The 15,898-nt window shown below is 38.7% G+C and overlaps 1 protein-coding gene across 1 annotated transcript in view; it reads left to right on the top strand.

The window, feature by feature from the left end:
- Window positions 1-15,898, top strand: part of LOC136858559 (luciferin sulfotransferase) — a 98,333-nt gene that overhangs the window by 18,623 nt on the left and 63,812 nt on the right. The window contains exon 2 of the mRNA XM_068225603.1: window positions 15,206-15,408. Within this exon, the coding sequence (XP_068081704.1) occupies window positions 15,207-15,408 (202 nt within the window). The 5' untranslated portion in view covers window position 15,206. The remainder of the gene's footprint in view (window positions 1-15,205; window positions 15,409-15,898) is intronic.

The following is a 15,898-nucleotide window of genomic DNA, read 5'->3' as shown; positions in this document are numbered from 1 at the left end:
CTATAGGTACTAGCTTTTCCTAATCAAAGAAAACAATGAATTAACTGTAGTTTAATTGCGATGAAGTGTGCACGATATAATCCCACCCAAATATATGGCATTTAATTGTTTGATCTGCGCTGGCAATAATTTCATAGGAACGGTTTTCCAAACGCCCTTGGGTCTCTGATAATCATAATCATTTATTCCCATATTATTTTTACTTTGGGGTTTGAGGATAAAAATTATTATTATTATTATTATTATTATTATTATTATTATTATTATTATTATTATTATTATTATTATTATTATTATTAGCAGGGGTGGAAGTAGTAGGGGTCTATTAATAGTATTTACCTGGGCCTATATTGTCGAACATAAGAGTTATTCTTTCTTACAGTGGTTGAGCACGATGCCATTTGATAATGAAGTTATAGTAGAGACCGCTAATATTTCAGCTAGACTTCGCACACAATAATTACAAAGAAACTCATGAGTTTTACCCTCAATGAGTTGCCATACCCAATACGTCTGTTGCCTTGAAGGAGTCGTGTGGTTCCTCCCTTCATTCCCCTCTTCCTTCATTGTCGAGCCAGTGGGATGTGTGGGCAGGTGGGGAAGCAAGTACCTTCCGCTCCGCGTGTGTTTCGTTCATGCTCGATATCCTCGTACATCGTTTCCTTCACTTCCCCTCACTCTTCAGATGTGTGCATGTGTTAACGCGTCTGATGGATGTGACCAGTGAGAGAGAGTGTGTAAGCAGGTACTGGGTGGTTCTGAGGGCTGTACTGATTTCTTGCCTGAAATGAATATTTCTGGCCACGAGATACTAAAGATTTCGAGTATACATTCCATGATCGCTGCACGTTATGAACGAGGACGACGCGGATCGAAGAACTGAGTACTGCGAGTGGTTTGAAGGCATGATGAACGGTTTGCAGGGATGGCTATATGGTCTGACGAGGCTCAATTCAAACTAAATAGTACTGTAAACCGTCACAACTGCATGTACTGTGCTCCTGAAAATCCTCATGTTCACGTGGATGAACATGTTAATCCACCCGGTGTTAATGTGTGGTGTGGTCTGTCATCAAGCGGTTTGATTGGACCATTCTTCTTTGAAGGTACCGTAACTGGTGAGGTGTATATTCATATGCTGCAAACATCGATTTTACCTGCCTTCCGAGAGGTGTTCGGAAATGAAAGATTTTATCTACACCAAGATGACGCTCCGCCTCATTACCACAGAAATGTTAGAGTCTACTTGGATGAAAATCTACCTGGACGATGGATAGGTCGAAGAGGAGCTGTTGAGTATCCGCCACGGTCTCCAGATCTTACACCTCTTGACCTCTACCTATGGAGGACCTTGAAAAATGAAGTTAATCGACAGAAGCCAGCTTCATTGAACGAGCTACGGGAAACCATCGAAGCGTCCTGTGCGACTATCACACCGGCAACACTGACAGCCGTAGTTCGGTCAGCAGTTCAGCGGCGTCGACGTTGTTTGGCTGCTGATGGAGGTCACTTTGAACACACATAATAACCTTCATCCCGTGCAAAAATTGAAACGGTATTCCATTTTCTTCCATTAGTATTGACTATCAAAGAGTGTCTACATTTTTCTGGACCTCTCTCCATGTAGGATAAAGTACACAGTTAAAAAAAAGTTAGGGGAACATATTTTTGAACGAATGCCATGCTCCACAAAACAATACCTCACACCCAGGCATATTACCAACTAAACCTTTATTTTTTTTACCGTTGAAGTATACAAAACAACATCGATAGATTCGCGATCATTTTCAGAACACAAACGGAAATGTCCAAATAGGGGCGAAAACAAAGTGATAACAGTCCTCCAGGGTGGATTTTTACCACAGTTGGAGAACTTCAGTATGGTGTATGTCCTCCACGAGCTTTTATCATAGCTTGGCATCTACGTGGCATGCTCCGTATAAGTCAACGGAGGTCACGTTGCGGTATCAGGTCCCATTCTACAATGAGAGCCTATTCGAGGTCTTGGAGAGTCTGTGGTGGAACAGGATGACCACAAACATTTCTGTCAAGCCTATCCCACACATGCTTGATGGGCAGGCCCCGATTTCAAGTAGTTAGCGCCCTGGGCAAACAATATTTAGCCACCCGCCCCTCTGCTTGTTTTCCTGTTCCTCTAGAAAATAAATGTTTACAAATTAAATATTACAGTTTTCAAGATTACAAGTTTTAAAACAGCACATTATGCAAACACAGTTAATTCTCATAATTAAACTTATCAAGCCAAATACAGATAACAGTCAAATGAGGATGCGGCTGTTTTTATTTTTATTTAAAAAGCCGTTGATTCAGTTTGATAGTTTGTATATAAGTAAATAATTTTAGAAATAAGACACATTTTCTTTATAAAATTTAAATATATAGGTTAAATTCAGGTTTTAAAGTTAAAATAGTTTAAAGTGTTTTATATAGGCTAATAAAATAATTGGAATAATTTGTGGAATGTAAAAGTAATTTGAGTAATTTGAGTGTAAAGACGTAATTCACACAGGCCATAATTACTCGATCCGCCGGCCGCCGCCTCTCAAAAACTGGCGTCCTGGGCAAATGCCCAGTCCGCCCATTTGTAAATCGGGGCCTGTTGATGGGATTAAGGTAGGGACTCACTGCTGGCCATTCCATATCTTGAATGTCCAGTTCTCGCAAGGCAGCTCTGGTGATGCACACTACATGAGCCCTGGCATTGTCGTGTATGAGTACGAATTCAAGGCCAACACCGTATTCAGCAACGGACACATGATTTAGCAGTATCTGCTCGATGTACGCGCAGCTATAAGATTACCACGGACGACGATAAAATCCGTACGGCCATCAATACTAATACCACCCCACATCATCACAGAATCTTGTCCGGATCTTTCGCCTTCCTGGACAACATTTGGCATGTACTGCTCACCATGGCGTCTCCATACACTTTGCCGTCCATCACGCTGTGTGAGGGGAAATCTGGACTCGTCTGTGAACAACACAGGTCTCCATTGCCGAAGTTGCTAGTTGACGTGGGTACAGACGAACAGAAGGCGAGCTACGCGATGTTGCTGCGTTAAACGGGGCACTCGAAGAGGACGTCTGGGTCGTAAGGACACTTCTATTAATCTGTTCCTTCCTGTCTGGTCAGACACCGTGACTCCAGTGACCCTCCTGAGGTCTTGTTGCAGTTCTCTGGCAGTTGTTGAACGACGCCGAAACGCACAGATGATGCGTCCACGCCCTTGTCCAACCCTCCTTGTGAACTGGCCTCTCTCACTGTAGCGATTTCACAAGCGTTGAATAACTGACGGAGAGACATTGAGATCCACAGCAACACGACGAAAAGTACATCCACTCTGGATCAACGTGACGGCCCTTGCGACCTTAACCTCGTTAAAATGTCTCATGGGATGTGCTGGTTTACGTACAACGTGTTCAAATGACCGCAGTAGACTGTGTACCTCACAACGACACACCGGCGCACAGCTATTCACTTTGTTTTGAGGGATCACCTGATAGTTTAATGCATGGTTACGCCTACAAATGGAGTATAACTTCAATTTGACATATCCTGAGGAGCTGAGGTCTCAAGGTATACTGTACGACCATTGGAACCCCATCTACCAAATAAACTTTCACATACCAGACGTTACAAAGCATGTTCCCCTAATGTTTTAAATTGCGTAGTTACGTAGAAATGAAAAGTTTAGCACAGGATAGGGCGACATAGACAGGTGCATAAAATCAGTCCATGGACTGATAACTCAAACCAAATCAACGTACCGTGTGATAGGTACCGTCGAAATAAGGTATCTGGTCTTTATGGGTTTGAAATTTTACTGCATTTTATGTCATCATCACAAGGGTGATCGGTATTAACATCCGTGAGTTGCAAATCATATTCAACCACTATGGATAATTCAGTGTTATGACAACAGGGTGGCGATATCGAACGGATCTGCTCTACAACATCACAAAGAAATGGTGGCACGTAAATTTATGAAAGAATTTTAGTTCAAAACGAAAAGTAGAAGAAACTAAGCTAAAAATAATATTCATGAACTCTAGGAGATTTTGGGGAAGGGGTGGGGAAGGGGAGGGGGATGGAAAGGGAGTTGGATTAGAGGGGCTTATTTTTTTTAAAAAATATTTTATTTTACTTATATAGATATAGCATTTTTAACATTTATTTATCAAAAATGACCACTTACACATTTTTAAAGTGGTACATCCAAATAAATATTGTAATTTCGGTACGTATTGGATTATCTTTTCTATGCTATTTACATTTTACTTGTTACCGATTTTCATTCAAATGTTAGAAATACCTAGGAAGTGATACAAACTAGTTTCACAGAGTACGAGTCGTATTCTCGACAAGGACGATCTGTAGTGTGTTTTAATTTCTCTTTGTTGAGAATTTTGAGTCTGTGATGAATTTCCTATTGCACTTTCGCAACTCCTGTAACAAAACGAAACGAAACGAAACGAAACAAAACAAAACAAAACAAAACAAAACAAAACAAAACAAAACAAAACAAAACGAAACGAAACGAAACGAAACGAAACGAAACGAAACGAAACGAAACGAAACGAAACGAAACAAAACAAAACAAAACAAAACAAAACAAAACAAAACAAAACAAAACAAAACAAAACAAAACAAAACAAAACAAAACAAAACAAAACAAAACAAAACAAAACAAAACAAAACAAAACAAAACAAAACAAAACAAAACAAAACAAAACAAAACAAAACAAAACAAAACAAAACAAAACAAAACAAAACAAAACAAAACAAAACAAAACAAAACAAAACAAAACAAAACAAAACAAAAATACTACTTATGACAAAGCACTTAAATAATGTCTACACATTTCATTGAATCGGTGAGCAACAAACTTCCATCTTGTTCTCTTCAGATATGCACCGTAAAGTTCCATGTCCAACTGTCCATCAATAGTCAATATAGAATGAACAGTGTGTTCAACTATCCAGCGTGTAGAATTGTGTTTTGTGTTTGGGATAATGAGGTAATCTGGTCTTATGAATTTGTCTGCTCTATTGATTGTGAAGTTCATGTGATGAAAATATGCTTTTGCTTGCATATAGGCTACACCGGTCTGATCCTCAGACAAGTGGTCATTCTGTGAAGTATTGAGTCACCTTGAGCACAATATGAGCCGGAGTCCGAATCGGTCATTCGTAATCGATATAGCCGTTCCTTTGTTGGTACAAATATCATGGACTACCATATACCATGTAGATCGCACTTCAGCATTTAAACGAGGAGGACCAATGTTTTCCCAAAGTTGTCGAAAGTCGGTGTTTAAAGAAAATTGTTGAAATAAACGCATGAGTGGTGCAGGTGTTTAACGAAATAAATCAGCACAAACCCGACGTGTTAACTGTTCTTCTGGTATGAACTTGGCTTCCGTCAAATAGCACCATTCTTGCAAATAAATATGGAGATACTTTAGGGCAGGCGGGACAATCCGAAGTTCAGGTGGACTGCGCAAGTCCGTCACAGTAGACCAGCGTTTCCACCAAACAGATGAGAAGCTGCGGTGGTTCATTTCTATTTTTCTTCCACGATTCAAGAAGAGAGCTTGGTATTAAATGATGACGTCTACCAACCAAAGTCCACCAACTGCTGGCTGAAGATACAAGGTAGATATCGGTACTCGGAAGATATTTCCATGCCAAATGTATCATGAACTAGCATGTATTATCCGTCTAGCATACGTTGCAGGCAATGGTAGTACTTGTGCACGATACCGACATTGTGATAGAAGATATGTGTGGACAGTCCAAATCCTTTGGACGAGAGAGAGGTCTCGGCAGTAGAGTTCTTTTGCATATATTTTTATCTTGTTGACAAGAGGTCCCCCAATTGTATTGATTCATGTCACTGGTCTTTCGAGCGTAATATATTCCAAGTATTTATGTTTTTTCACCGCTTGTAGGGGTGGGAGTTGAAGTAATGATGCCCAGTCTCCTAAGGGAATCACTTTGGGTTTATGATAGTTGATATACAACCCATATACTGCACTGAACAGTGCAAGAGCATTTCGCACATGGAGTATATCGTTATCCGATATTAATAGTACTCTGACGTCATCCTTGTAAGCAGCTACCGTGAGCTTTTGCACTTCATTGTGTTATTTCTCTTATTTCCTTACGCTGCTTGCAAATGATAGGATTTATGGCCAAGGTAAACAGCACCATCGAAGTCGTACATGCTCGTTTTACTGACCTCTTAATCGGAATGGTTTTAGTGTGAAAGCCATTAATTTGCAAAATCGCAGATACGTTTGTGTATAGACACTGAATGTAAGAGAAAAATGTGGGACGAAGACCATGCCATTTTAAACATTTTAGTATATCTGATGATTCACACTGTCAAATGCACGCTGATAATCTAAGGACACTGGCAAGCTCTGTGAATGACTGCGTTCGGTTGACGCCACATAACCAGACAGCGAACAGGTAGTATAAAATATTGTTCGACCAGGCACTCCGCGGTGTTGTGAGGGTGAATGTGGGAGGATAATAATGGTCGTAATCTGTTGACGAGAAATCTGGTTAATATTTTGTAGTCGTAAGTTAGAAGGGCTATTGGGCGATAGTCATTGACAGTAGAAGCTGTAGAGGACTCCTTTATCGGTACAGCAATCCTCGACGATGTGATTCGTAAAGTTGTTTCTTTTTTTAAACCGTGTTCAGGACGCAGGTGAGGTCTTTTCCGATTATCGACCAGCACACAGAGTAAAATTCCTGAGGAATTCCATCATTCCGAGGTGTTTTTGAGCTCTTCCCTTGACGTATCGCTTTTCACACCCCTTCTTGGGTCATGGGTCCTTCAAGGCTTGGGTTATCCTCTTCTCTGAGCGGTAGAGGCTTACAGCCAGCAAAAAAAAAAAAAAAAAAAAAAAAAAAAAAAAAAAAAAAAAAAAAAAATAAATTCATTGTCTTTGGTTGGCTCGGCATCGGTTGTTTTGAGTACTCTTGTCGTTCTGGGTCTTGAAATTTCAATATGAGAGATGATATGCGGTTATTAAAGTCCTTCATTAATTGATAAATGTTGATCCCTTCATTTTCGATTGGGTCATCGACCCGACTGCGTATCTCGAGTCCCTGTATTCGTTGATGATATGTAGCAAGTATTTTTGCTTTATAGCGGCTGATTTTGCTTCTTCTATCTGGTAAAGGCTGGTAGTTCTCTTGTAAGTCACAAATACACATAAAATAAAGGTTCACTAGATGTTCTTCGTGTTGATAAAGTTCGCAAGATTTTCGCTTAAAGAAATATTTAATTTTGCGGGTTTACATACCAGTCCCACCAATCAGCACAATCTTATATCTAGTCTTTCTTTTCATTCTGACCAAAGCAATTTTAGTTCTTCAAGGGCTCTAGTACTTTGAAGACAGTTTACGTTCATCTTCTACAGTAGTAAGAGCGTCCTCTAGGTATGAAATTTATATTTAATCTTGTACGTAGGATGACAGCTGCATGATCAGAAAATGGAGCTGGTACTACTTCTACACGACTTATTTCATTAGCTAAATATTGTGGAACATAAAATCGATCCACTCTTGCTGCTGAATTTGAAGAAAAGAAAGTAAATCCTGGCTTATTATGTTTTAGCACCCAAGCATCATACATTTGGAGGTTTGTAACTAAAGTCTGTAAGCTCCTGCTCGGTTTAAAGGAACCTGTGCAGTCTACTGCACGCAGTACACAGTTAAAGTCACACCCCATCACATAATGCGTAGACAAGGAGCGAAGTAAGTATGTTAAGTCTGACTGAATGAATTCGTTCCTTACCTGGCGTTTATTACTCCCAGATGGCGCATCAACATTATAAAATATGTAATTTTGAAATCGGCCACTCAGTCCACGACCAGAGGGAAGCTTCTGTATTGATTGAGGTTCAATATCTGATTTAGTAAGAGTAGCAATACCTAAATTATCACTTCCAGTGTTTACATAGGCATTGTAGTTTAATACCGAAGAAAAATCATTGAAGGAGGCCTCCTGTAGCATTACAGTATCTATATCATGCCACTGTAGAAATTTAAGAAGAGCATGCATTTTACATGGTGATGAATTATTGTTAAAGTTGACTGTCCATACTGTTAGTGTTAGGGTCATGACACTACAACAGAGAGGAAAATAGAATGAACTTCACATATCGATATTCTGTCAAACAGTTTCTGCGTAGACGGGGGAGGTAATCACTCCTTGTCCTATACGGATAGTTTCGTTGTTTACTTGGTAACTTGCCTACTTTTTGCTGACCGAGGTTGTTATTTCAAGCAATATTTATGCTACTGTGTCCTCCCTCCGCAATTCTTCATCCTCTAGGTCTATCTGACTGATCCACGATTCTAGATTGGGAGGATTCTGTTTCAGTATCCACAGACCTATCCATATCAGACGAAGATAAAGTACTTTACTGAGGGCGTTGGCTCTCAGCTTCTGACCTTATCAACGGTTGAAGAGTGATGGCAATTGTATCAATCTCTTGGTCTCCTGTCTCAGCGTGTTAGTGATCGCTTTATTTTCTTCTGTGGTTCCTTGATCTGTTACGTGTATGTCCCTGGTATCTAATGTTTCTTCAACTGAGATGGTATCTGAGTCTGATCTATCATTTGAATATAATGCAAGTTGAACCCCTGCAGGTGCGTTAACTACGTATATCTTATGAACTGGCATTTAACACTGGTGTTTACTACGTCCATGTGTTTAAAAAAACTTGGCGTTAGGCCTCGGAAGACCATGCGGCCAGCATTTACAGAGTGAGTATATATTTATGGTACATACATTTCGTGGATAGTCCATGTGTTCTACCTTATTGTCATGTCTTGTGCCAGGTGTTGTAGGGTTGGCGTTGCTATCTATGCTCCTTTCTACTGCACTGTTCTCTTCTCTGTTCTATAGGCTCCGTGCGTATAGCAATGTGCTTCTGCGGGTGGAAATTACGAGAACTACTTAGGGGCACCTTCATCAACAGCTGACCATAAGAAGCTGGAATATATGTGATGTTTACATACATATTAAATCATTTTTCAGTGGCCCTCTATCGCTGAATCCCTTTCTGTGTTTTTGTCTAAAGCCATTATTAGAATCTAAGACCACATTCCCTATTGTTGATCCGGTCATGTGTGTGATGTAGATAGCCGCTGTGATGGATCTCACTGACGTGAAAAGTAGAACCTTGCGTACCTGTACATTCTTTATCCCAAGTTTTGTTTTGTTTTTGACAAAGTATATGATACCTTCGTATATTTTTTCAGCTAATTTCTTATCTTCCACCCATTACAATTAATATATCACTAGCTGTTTCCCGCTGGCTCCGCCCGCAATGTACAATGTATGGTGTTGTTCGTTACTATCCTCACGGATGTATTTGCGAAGTTCCGACTTAATGAAAAAAAGCACATGATCTGCTGCGGTAATAGAATGTAATATTGTGTCAAGAAAACACTTGAAAATGCATTACACAAAGAAATTGAATTAAACGTTCCTTGGAACAACACTACGCGCCGAACTATTAAAAAGTCCTTCAAAGATCTTCGTCATGGAGACAAATGTACTCATAACTATTCTCATAATCTACCAATGTAAGTAGTTATTACCTCAAAAGAAAGCGCTTGATCCACTGAGTGTTTTTAGACCAAAACGAACTGCGTACCTCAATTAGAAGGAATGATTTAATTGCTTCAACGAGAAAAAAATGTTGAAGAAATAGGACGTCAAATTGAATGTGCACTTATAACTTTCCTCAGAATCAACTAATTTTAATAGTTAAGAGCTGAAATGAAAGATCTTGACCCACTGAGTGTTCTTAGGTCAAAACGAACTCCGTACCTCAATTAGAGCCAAAGATATGATAACTTCAAAGAGACAAAAAATTGAAAAATCAAATAATTTGAGGAAGGCGAAAGTTAAGTGATTTATAGTGCCTGATGACAAATCTGTGCATGAATACCTTTCAGTTTAAAACAATGAAGGAAATCGACCGGATAGAATGGCCGTACTGACTGACTTTATTTTTCATCAATGTTTTTAATATATAGATCCTTCATAGTTTTGGCTTTACTAGATAAAAACGACTAGTGGCTGGGTGTAACGTGAAAGAGGAACCCAATAAAAAAATTAAGAAGGAGAATAAGTAGAAGAAGAAGAAACAGTTTACAATGCTGTCTTCAGATGATTAATGTTTAATGTCATAACTTACGGGCAGAACTATATGCTTGTTGTTGGCTGCATTAATATATACTGTGATACAAAGGTTTTCTTCACGACCTCATGAAATGCATTTGAAAAGACGGTGGATCATAGCAGTAAATCGCAAGAAGTAATTCGGGATTTATACATTTTAATTAATACAAAATAACTCTTTACAACACGCGTTTAAACCATTTTACAAATAGGTTAACCATTAGAAACCAATTATTATACCTAGGTAACAATGTTTTATCTGCAAAACAAGCTGCAATAGGCCATCATTTTTAGAGAACACATATCATAGGCTTAATTATAGCCAGTAGAATAATAATAATAATAATAATAATAATAATAATAATAATAATAATAATAATAATAATAATATACCGTACTGCTGTACTACAGAATAAAGTGTGAAATATTATAGTATTCCATTACAACGTAACGAAATGGATTTGGAAAGTCAGTAGACAAATATAATTACAGAAATAGGCCTCCATTACGCAATATCAATAGGTCACAGAAATACCGTATTTTACATCCGTAAATGCATATACTCGTCTCGACGTGGTGCATTTCTTTTCAAGCACACCCCTAATGGAAATGATCTGCATGCAACGTTGTAACCACATACCAACCCTCATGCCAGTCTTAAGTTTCTGGCACTGTCAGGATTCAAGCTCGGCCCCCCGAAGAAGGCAGCTAGTAGCGTCAACCGTTATATTACAGAGGTGGACTTGATCATATTGTAAATACAGACATACAATATAAATAATCAATTATTGGCAACTTAAAGTGATTCTGAACTTTCTTTTCATGTATAACTTTTGATAGTGTACTGCGGTTTCAATATCAGGAATTTCAAACGGTCCAACATCACGTCTGGGCCTTTTTATCAGAAAAAGTTCCTCCACTATCTTGCCCTTGTAGTTCTCTTTCCCTACGCTTGACATGCAAGGTCGAGACCATTCACACGGTCGATCAGTACGCGAGGTGACATGTTCTGAGCACACTGCATAAACAACAGCTGAAATATGCTTACATTTCATGGAAAAAAGTATTCGCCTTCAGGAAATAATAACATTTGTTACTAAGACCTTCCTTAGGAAACATGGTTATGTTTAAAATTAATTAAAATTAAAATTTAAAATTAATCGCCTCCCTAGCAGCATTAACCTACGTTAACGTGATATCTTATTGGATAAGAGCAGGGACATTTTTCTGAAGACAGCATTCTTGAATGTGTATATGAACACTAATCTCGTTGTCACCACTACTAATACATGAAATGAAATGGCGTATGGCTTTTAGTGCCGGGAGTGTCCGAGGACAAGTACGACTCGCCAGATGCAGGTCTTTTGATTTGAAACCCGGAGGCGACCTACGCGTCGTGATGAGGATGAAATGATGATGAAGACGACACACACACCCAGCCCCCGTGCCGGCGAAATTAACTAATTATGGTTAAAATACCCGACCCTGCCGGGAATCGAACCCGGGACCCCTGTGACCAAAGGCAAGCACGCTAACCATCTAGCCATGGAACCGGACTACTAATACATAAATTACTACGTTTTCTCTACCGTGAAATGGTAGGATATCTATGAAATAGTAAACCAATGTTTCTCTCTGATCACATTTGCAGTTATTGCTCTGTTGCTATTTCCTGCGAACTGTTTTTCTTGTAAATTTATTACATGAGCACTTTCCGCAAGTTTGGAATAATGTGGTCAGTTTTTGTTGCATAAAACACTTAGAAATCCCATTGTTATTATTTAGTCGGCCACGGCAGCACGCGGTGAGACGACGGCGGATATGTGCGCGGTAAAACCGTTGCCTACATAATAATAATAATAATAATAATTATTATTATTATTATATTATCAAATATTATAATATTGTAGTGTAGGCAACGGGTGAAACGCATTAACTTACTATGTTCGCCACTCGCAGCGCAGCGGTGCATTTCTCCTCTCAGCGCACGGAGCCTATACGGACGTTTGTTCACATCCGTGAGAGCGGGTTCTGTATCTGACCGTGGGCTGTCAAAAGAGGGAGGTTTGAATAGATCGCTCAATCTGAGGTGAGATATAGATGACGTTGTTTCGGTGTGAGTAAATATAGTGGTACAATTAGTCCGAATATGAGAAGAACTTCCACATAAAAAGCAGTGTTGCTCTTGTCCGGGATAGGTTAAGTATGCCTGATAACTCGCTACATTGAGGGTTGAAGGAATAGGTTTATGAACTGACATCTGAACTACCCTTATTCTTGTATTGATTTGATAGCGATATCTATTTGACCACTTCTCATTTTCTATCTGTTGTACTTTTCCATAATCCTGGAGAACGTACTGCACCCATTTGTTCGATACTGCCGGCGGTATACTAATTAATCGTGCAGTCGTAAGTTCTATTTCACCGGGCATGATTGTTACATTCACTGAATCGCCATTCATTAATGTAAGAGAATCTGTACCTCTGAAGGAATGTACGTACTTCTGGTAGCTTCCGACATTATTAAATTTGAGGTAGGCTGCATTCTGTTTTCCTACTAGTTAATTGTTTATAGTTCATTATCACATACCTTTAGAACGTCTATTCACTGGTGAATATCGTGGACTGTTGATCTCTGTTGCTCCTTGCTGGATACAATTTTCAGTTTTTTTTTTTTTTTTGCCGTGTAATTTTGAATGCTATTTTGCCTAATTGTACTCTTTTAATAACCTCAAATGCAAGTAAACAAACACTCACACTACCACACTCGTCAAGTTAGCAGCAGACTAGACAGACAAGCGGGCTGTACAAGCGAGACTGTGATTTTGATGTTCACAGCATAACGGAAAACGAGGGAACGCAGATTTGTGAAACTCGGTTTTAAGTTCAAGACAAAATGGGGAAGAATATCAGCCGCAAATTAAGCACAGCTTACTTTTGTTTCCTCGTAAGCCTCATCCATAAAGTAAATATCACTGTATTAATGTTAAAGAAAGAATTCGCACTCGTAGGCTAATCAATCACATAACACTCACTCAACACAAAACACGTAAGTACTGATATAAAAACTCAAATGCCTACGCAACACATAAATAGACGACTTGTCTACTACAGTAATAAGCTGCCAGGATTCACAGAGTAACGGATCCGTAGTTACGTAGACGCTTGATGTCGATAACTTTGCATTTTTTGAAATTCTCACACGCTGCTCTATTTTCTCGAATGCGTTTCGATAATTTTGAGGCCATTTATTGTCCATAGTTTACGGCATTTTGGGAAAGAAAGATATATTATGCACTTCTTCGTACCTTATTTTCTCAAATGTACACCATTTGATTTTCGATTTATTTCTCTCCCAATACTGTAGAACTCGCTGAGACGAGTCAAACGACACTTCACTGGACGTGCTAACACGCTAGACTTTGGAGCTAGGTTAGCTGTTAAGCCGTCCGCACACGAGGCAACGCGAAAGCAGTACAAGTCACTAGGTGATGCTGGCGACACCGGTGATAGAGGCGATATCAGTGGTCTGAGCAGTAGGACATCTGCACACAGGGCAACATTTCAGGCAGTCAATTCTTTGTACCTCGTCAGGGCAGGTCTCAAGAGCGACAGTTAATCTTTGAAGATATTTGGAGAAATGAATAGATTCCAGAAGAATGGAAAGCGGCCTTCATACACCCACTACATAAAATAGATGACAAGCAAAATGTCAATAACTATAGGGGAGTATCCCAGCTGCAAATCGCTTGCAAGGTATTCTCAAAAAACTTGTTGAACAGAGTAGAAACACCACTTGGCAAGCAATTAGATGCATATGAAGGTGGATTTCGAATAGGTAGATCTTGCCTTGCTCAGAACAATTATTCAATTTGGAAATCAATAATTCGTCATAGAATATTGGACTCCAAGGTCATAGCAGTGACATTTGTGGGTTTTAAAAAGGCCTTTGATTCTGTTGATAGAGAAACTATAGATAATAGAAGAAGGGAATTTGGTGTGAAATCTAAGTTAGTAAATATAGGGGAAACACTTAAAGACGCAGTTTCAAAAGTAAAATTGATGGGCGAAATATCAAAACCTATCAAGATAAATACAGGTGTACAGCAAGGTGATAGCTTATCGCCAATTCTGTTCAACTGTATCCTAGAGAAAAGTGTAAGAATTTAGAATGAATAATTAAAAGAACATACAATTTTGCCAATAAATTCAGGGATAAAAAGCAAAGGTGTTGAAATTAATTGCCTGGAATTTGAAAATGATTTTGCTATACTTTGAGAGATCCTGACAGATGCAACAACACAAATCAATCTCTTGGAAGAAATAGTCAACAAAACAGGTTTGGGAATCTCTGTTGAAAAACAAATTTATTACAAACATAATCAGTGGATGTAGCATGAAAGCTGGGTTTGCAACTTAAGTAGAACAACAGAGAGGTCAGTGTTCAGAAAAGATTGCGTTGAGTTGCGAACCAGGCCGGAAGTGATATGCTGTTTGTTTAAGTTACAGATGCCGCCTGCTGACACTATTGTACTCTACACAGCAATATATTATTGTTTTTATTATTATACTGCCTTACTGCCTTCTGCCATGGCCAACAGACCACCAATAAGGGTTGATCTCGGGGCAGGCGACAGTGATTATCCTGCCGCATTGCCATTTTATTATTATTATTATTATTATTATTATTATTATTATTATTATTATTATTATTTATATTATTATTATTATTATTATTATTATTATTATTATTATTATTATTATTATTATTATTATTATTCATGTGTTTATCTGGTGACATTCCTTTCCTTTTCTTTTTGTGAGCTGGCTTAGGTAAGACTTGTTATTTTTTCTCTACATTAATGGATCATATACATATTATGTAGATCTGGAGAAAGAATAAAAACAGCCTATTTTTCATGGTATATCTGTTGTGATACAGTTCTAATGATGATGTTTTTACAGTATGGATATCGAAGTGGTTCCAGAGGATGGCCCCCTGCTAACGAAACTAGCCCAGCATATTTGTGGTAGATACAAGAGAGGTACTTGTCGTTTCGGACCCAAGGGCTGCCTTCTACCTGCTCCTTACACAGATCACGTGCAAAGACTTAAAAACTTCGAAGTGCGAGAGGATGACGTGTGGATCGTAACCTTCCCAAAATGTGGTGAGTGTCTCTTTGTTAGTTGGTTACTGTAACAATCATCAGGATGGGAGATTACTGTAATTTCTTCACAGAATGATTTTCATTGTTCTAAAGAGATTAATTAAATTATTATCATCAAATATACTGCATAATTGATGTCAATTACCTTGAGCATGGGCTACGGCTATGCGATATTTTGTAAAAGTGTAAATCTTTCGGCATCATTAGAGCAGTTGTAATCTACTTTCAGTCATCAGGATATTTGGTATATTTCCATTGTTTCATCTATACTAATATACAGTACCTAGGTATAAAGATGTAAAGTTTGTTTGTATGTAATGGCTAATCTCAGGAACTACTGGACCAATTCTAAACATTATTTTACTAATGTAAATATTCATTATCCCTGAGAGACATGGGCTGTATTTTATTTTCAAACAATTCGAGGGGGGGGGGCACGTGTAGATATAAAAATACTAGGCTAATATAGGCTAAATATCGAATTTGTCGT

The sequence above is a fragment of the Anabrus simplex genome, chromosome 1 (assembly GCF_040414725.1).
Source record: "Anabrus simplex isolate iqAnaSimp1 chromosome 1, ASM4041472v1, whole genome shotgun sequence".
NCBI classification, from domain to species: domain Eukaryota; kingdom Metazoa; phylum Arthropoda; class Insecta; order Orthoptera; family Tettigoniidae; genus Anabrus; species Anabrus simplex.
This window is presented reverse-complemented; position numbering and strand designations above follow the sequence as displayed.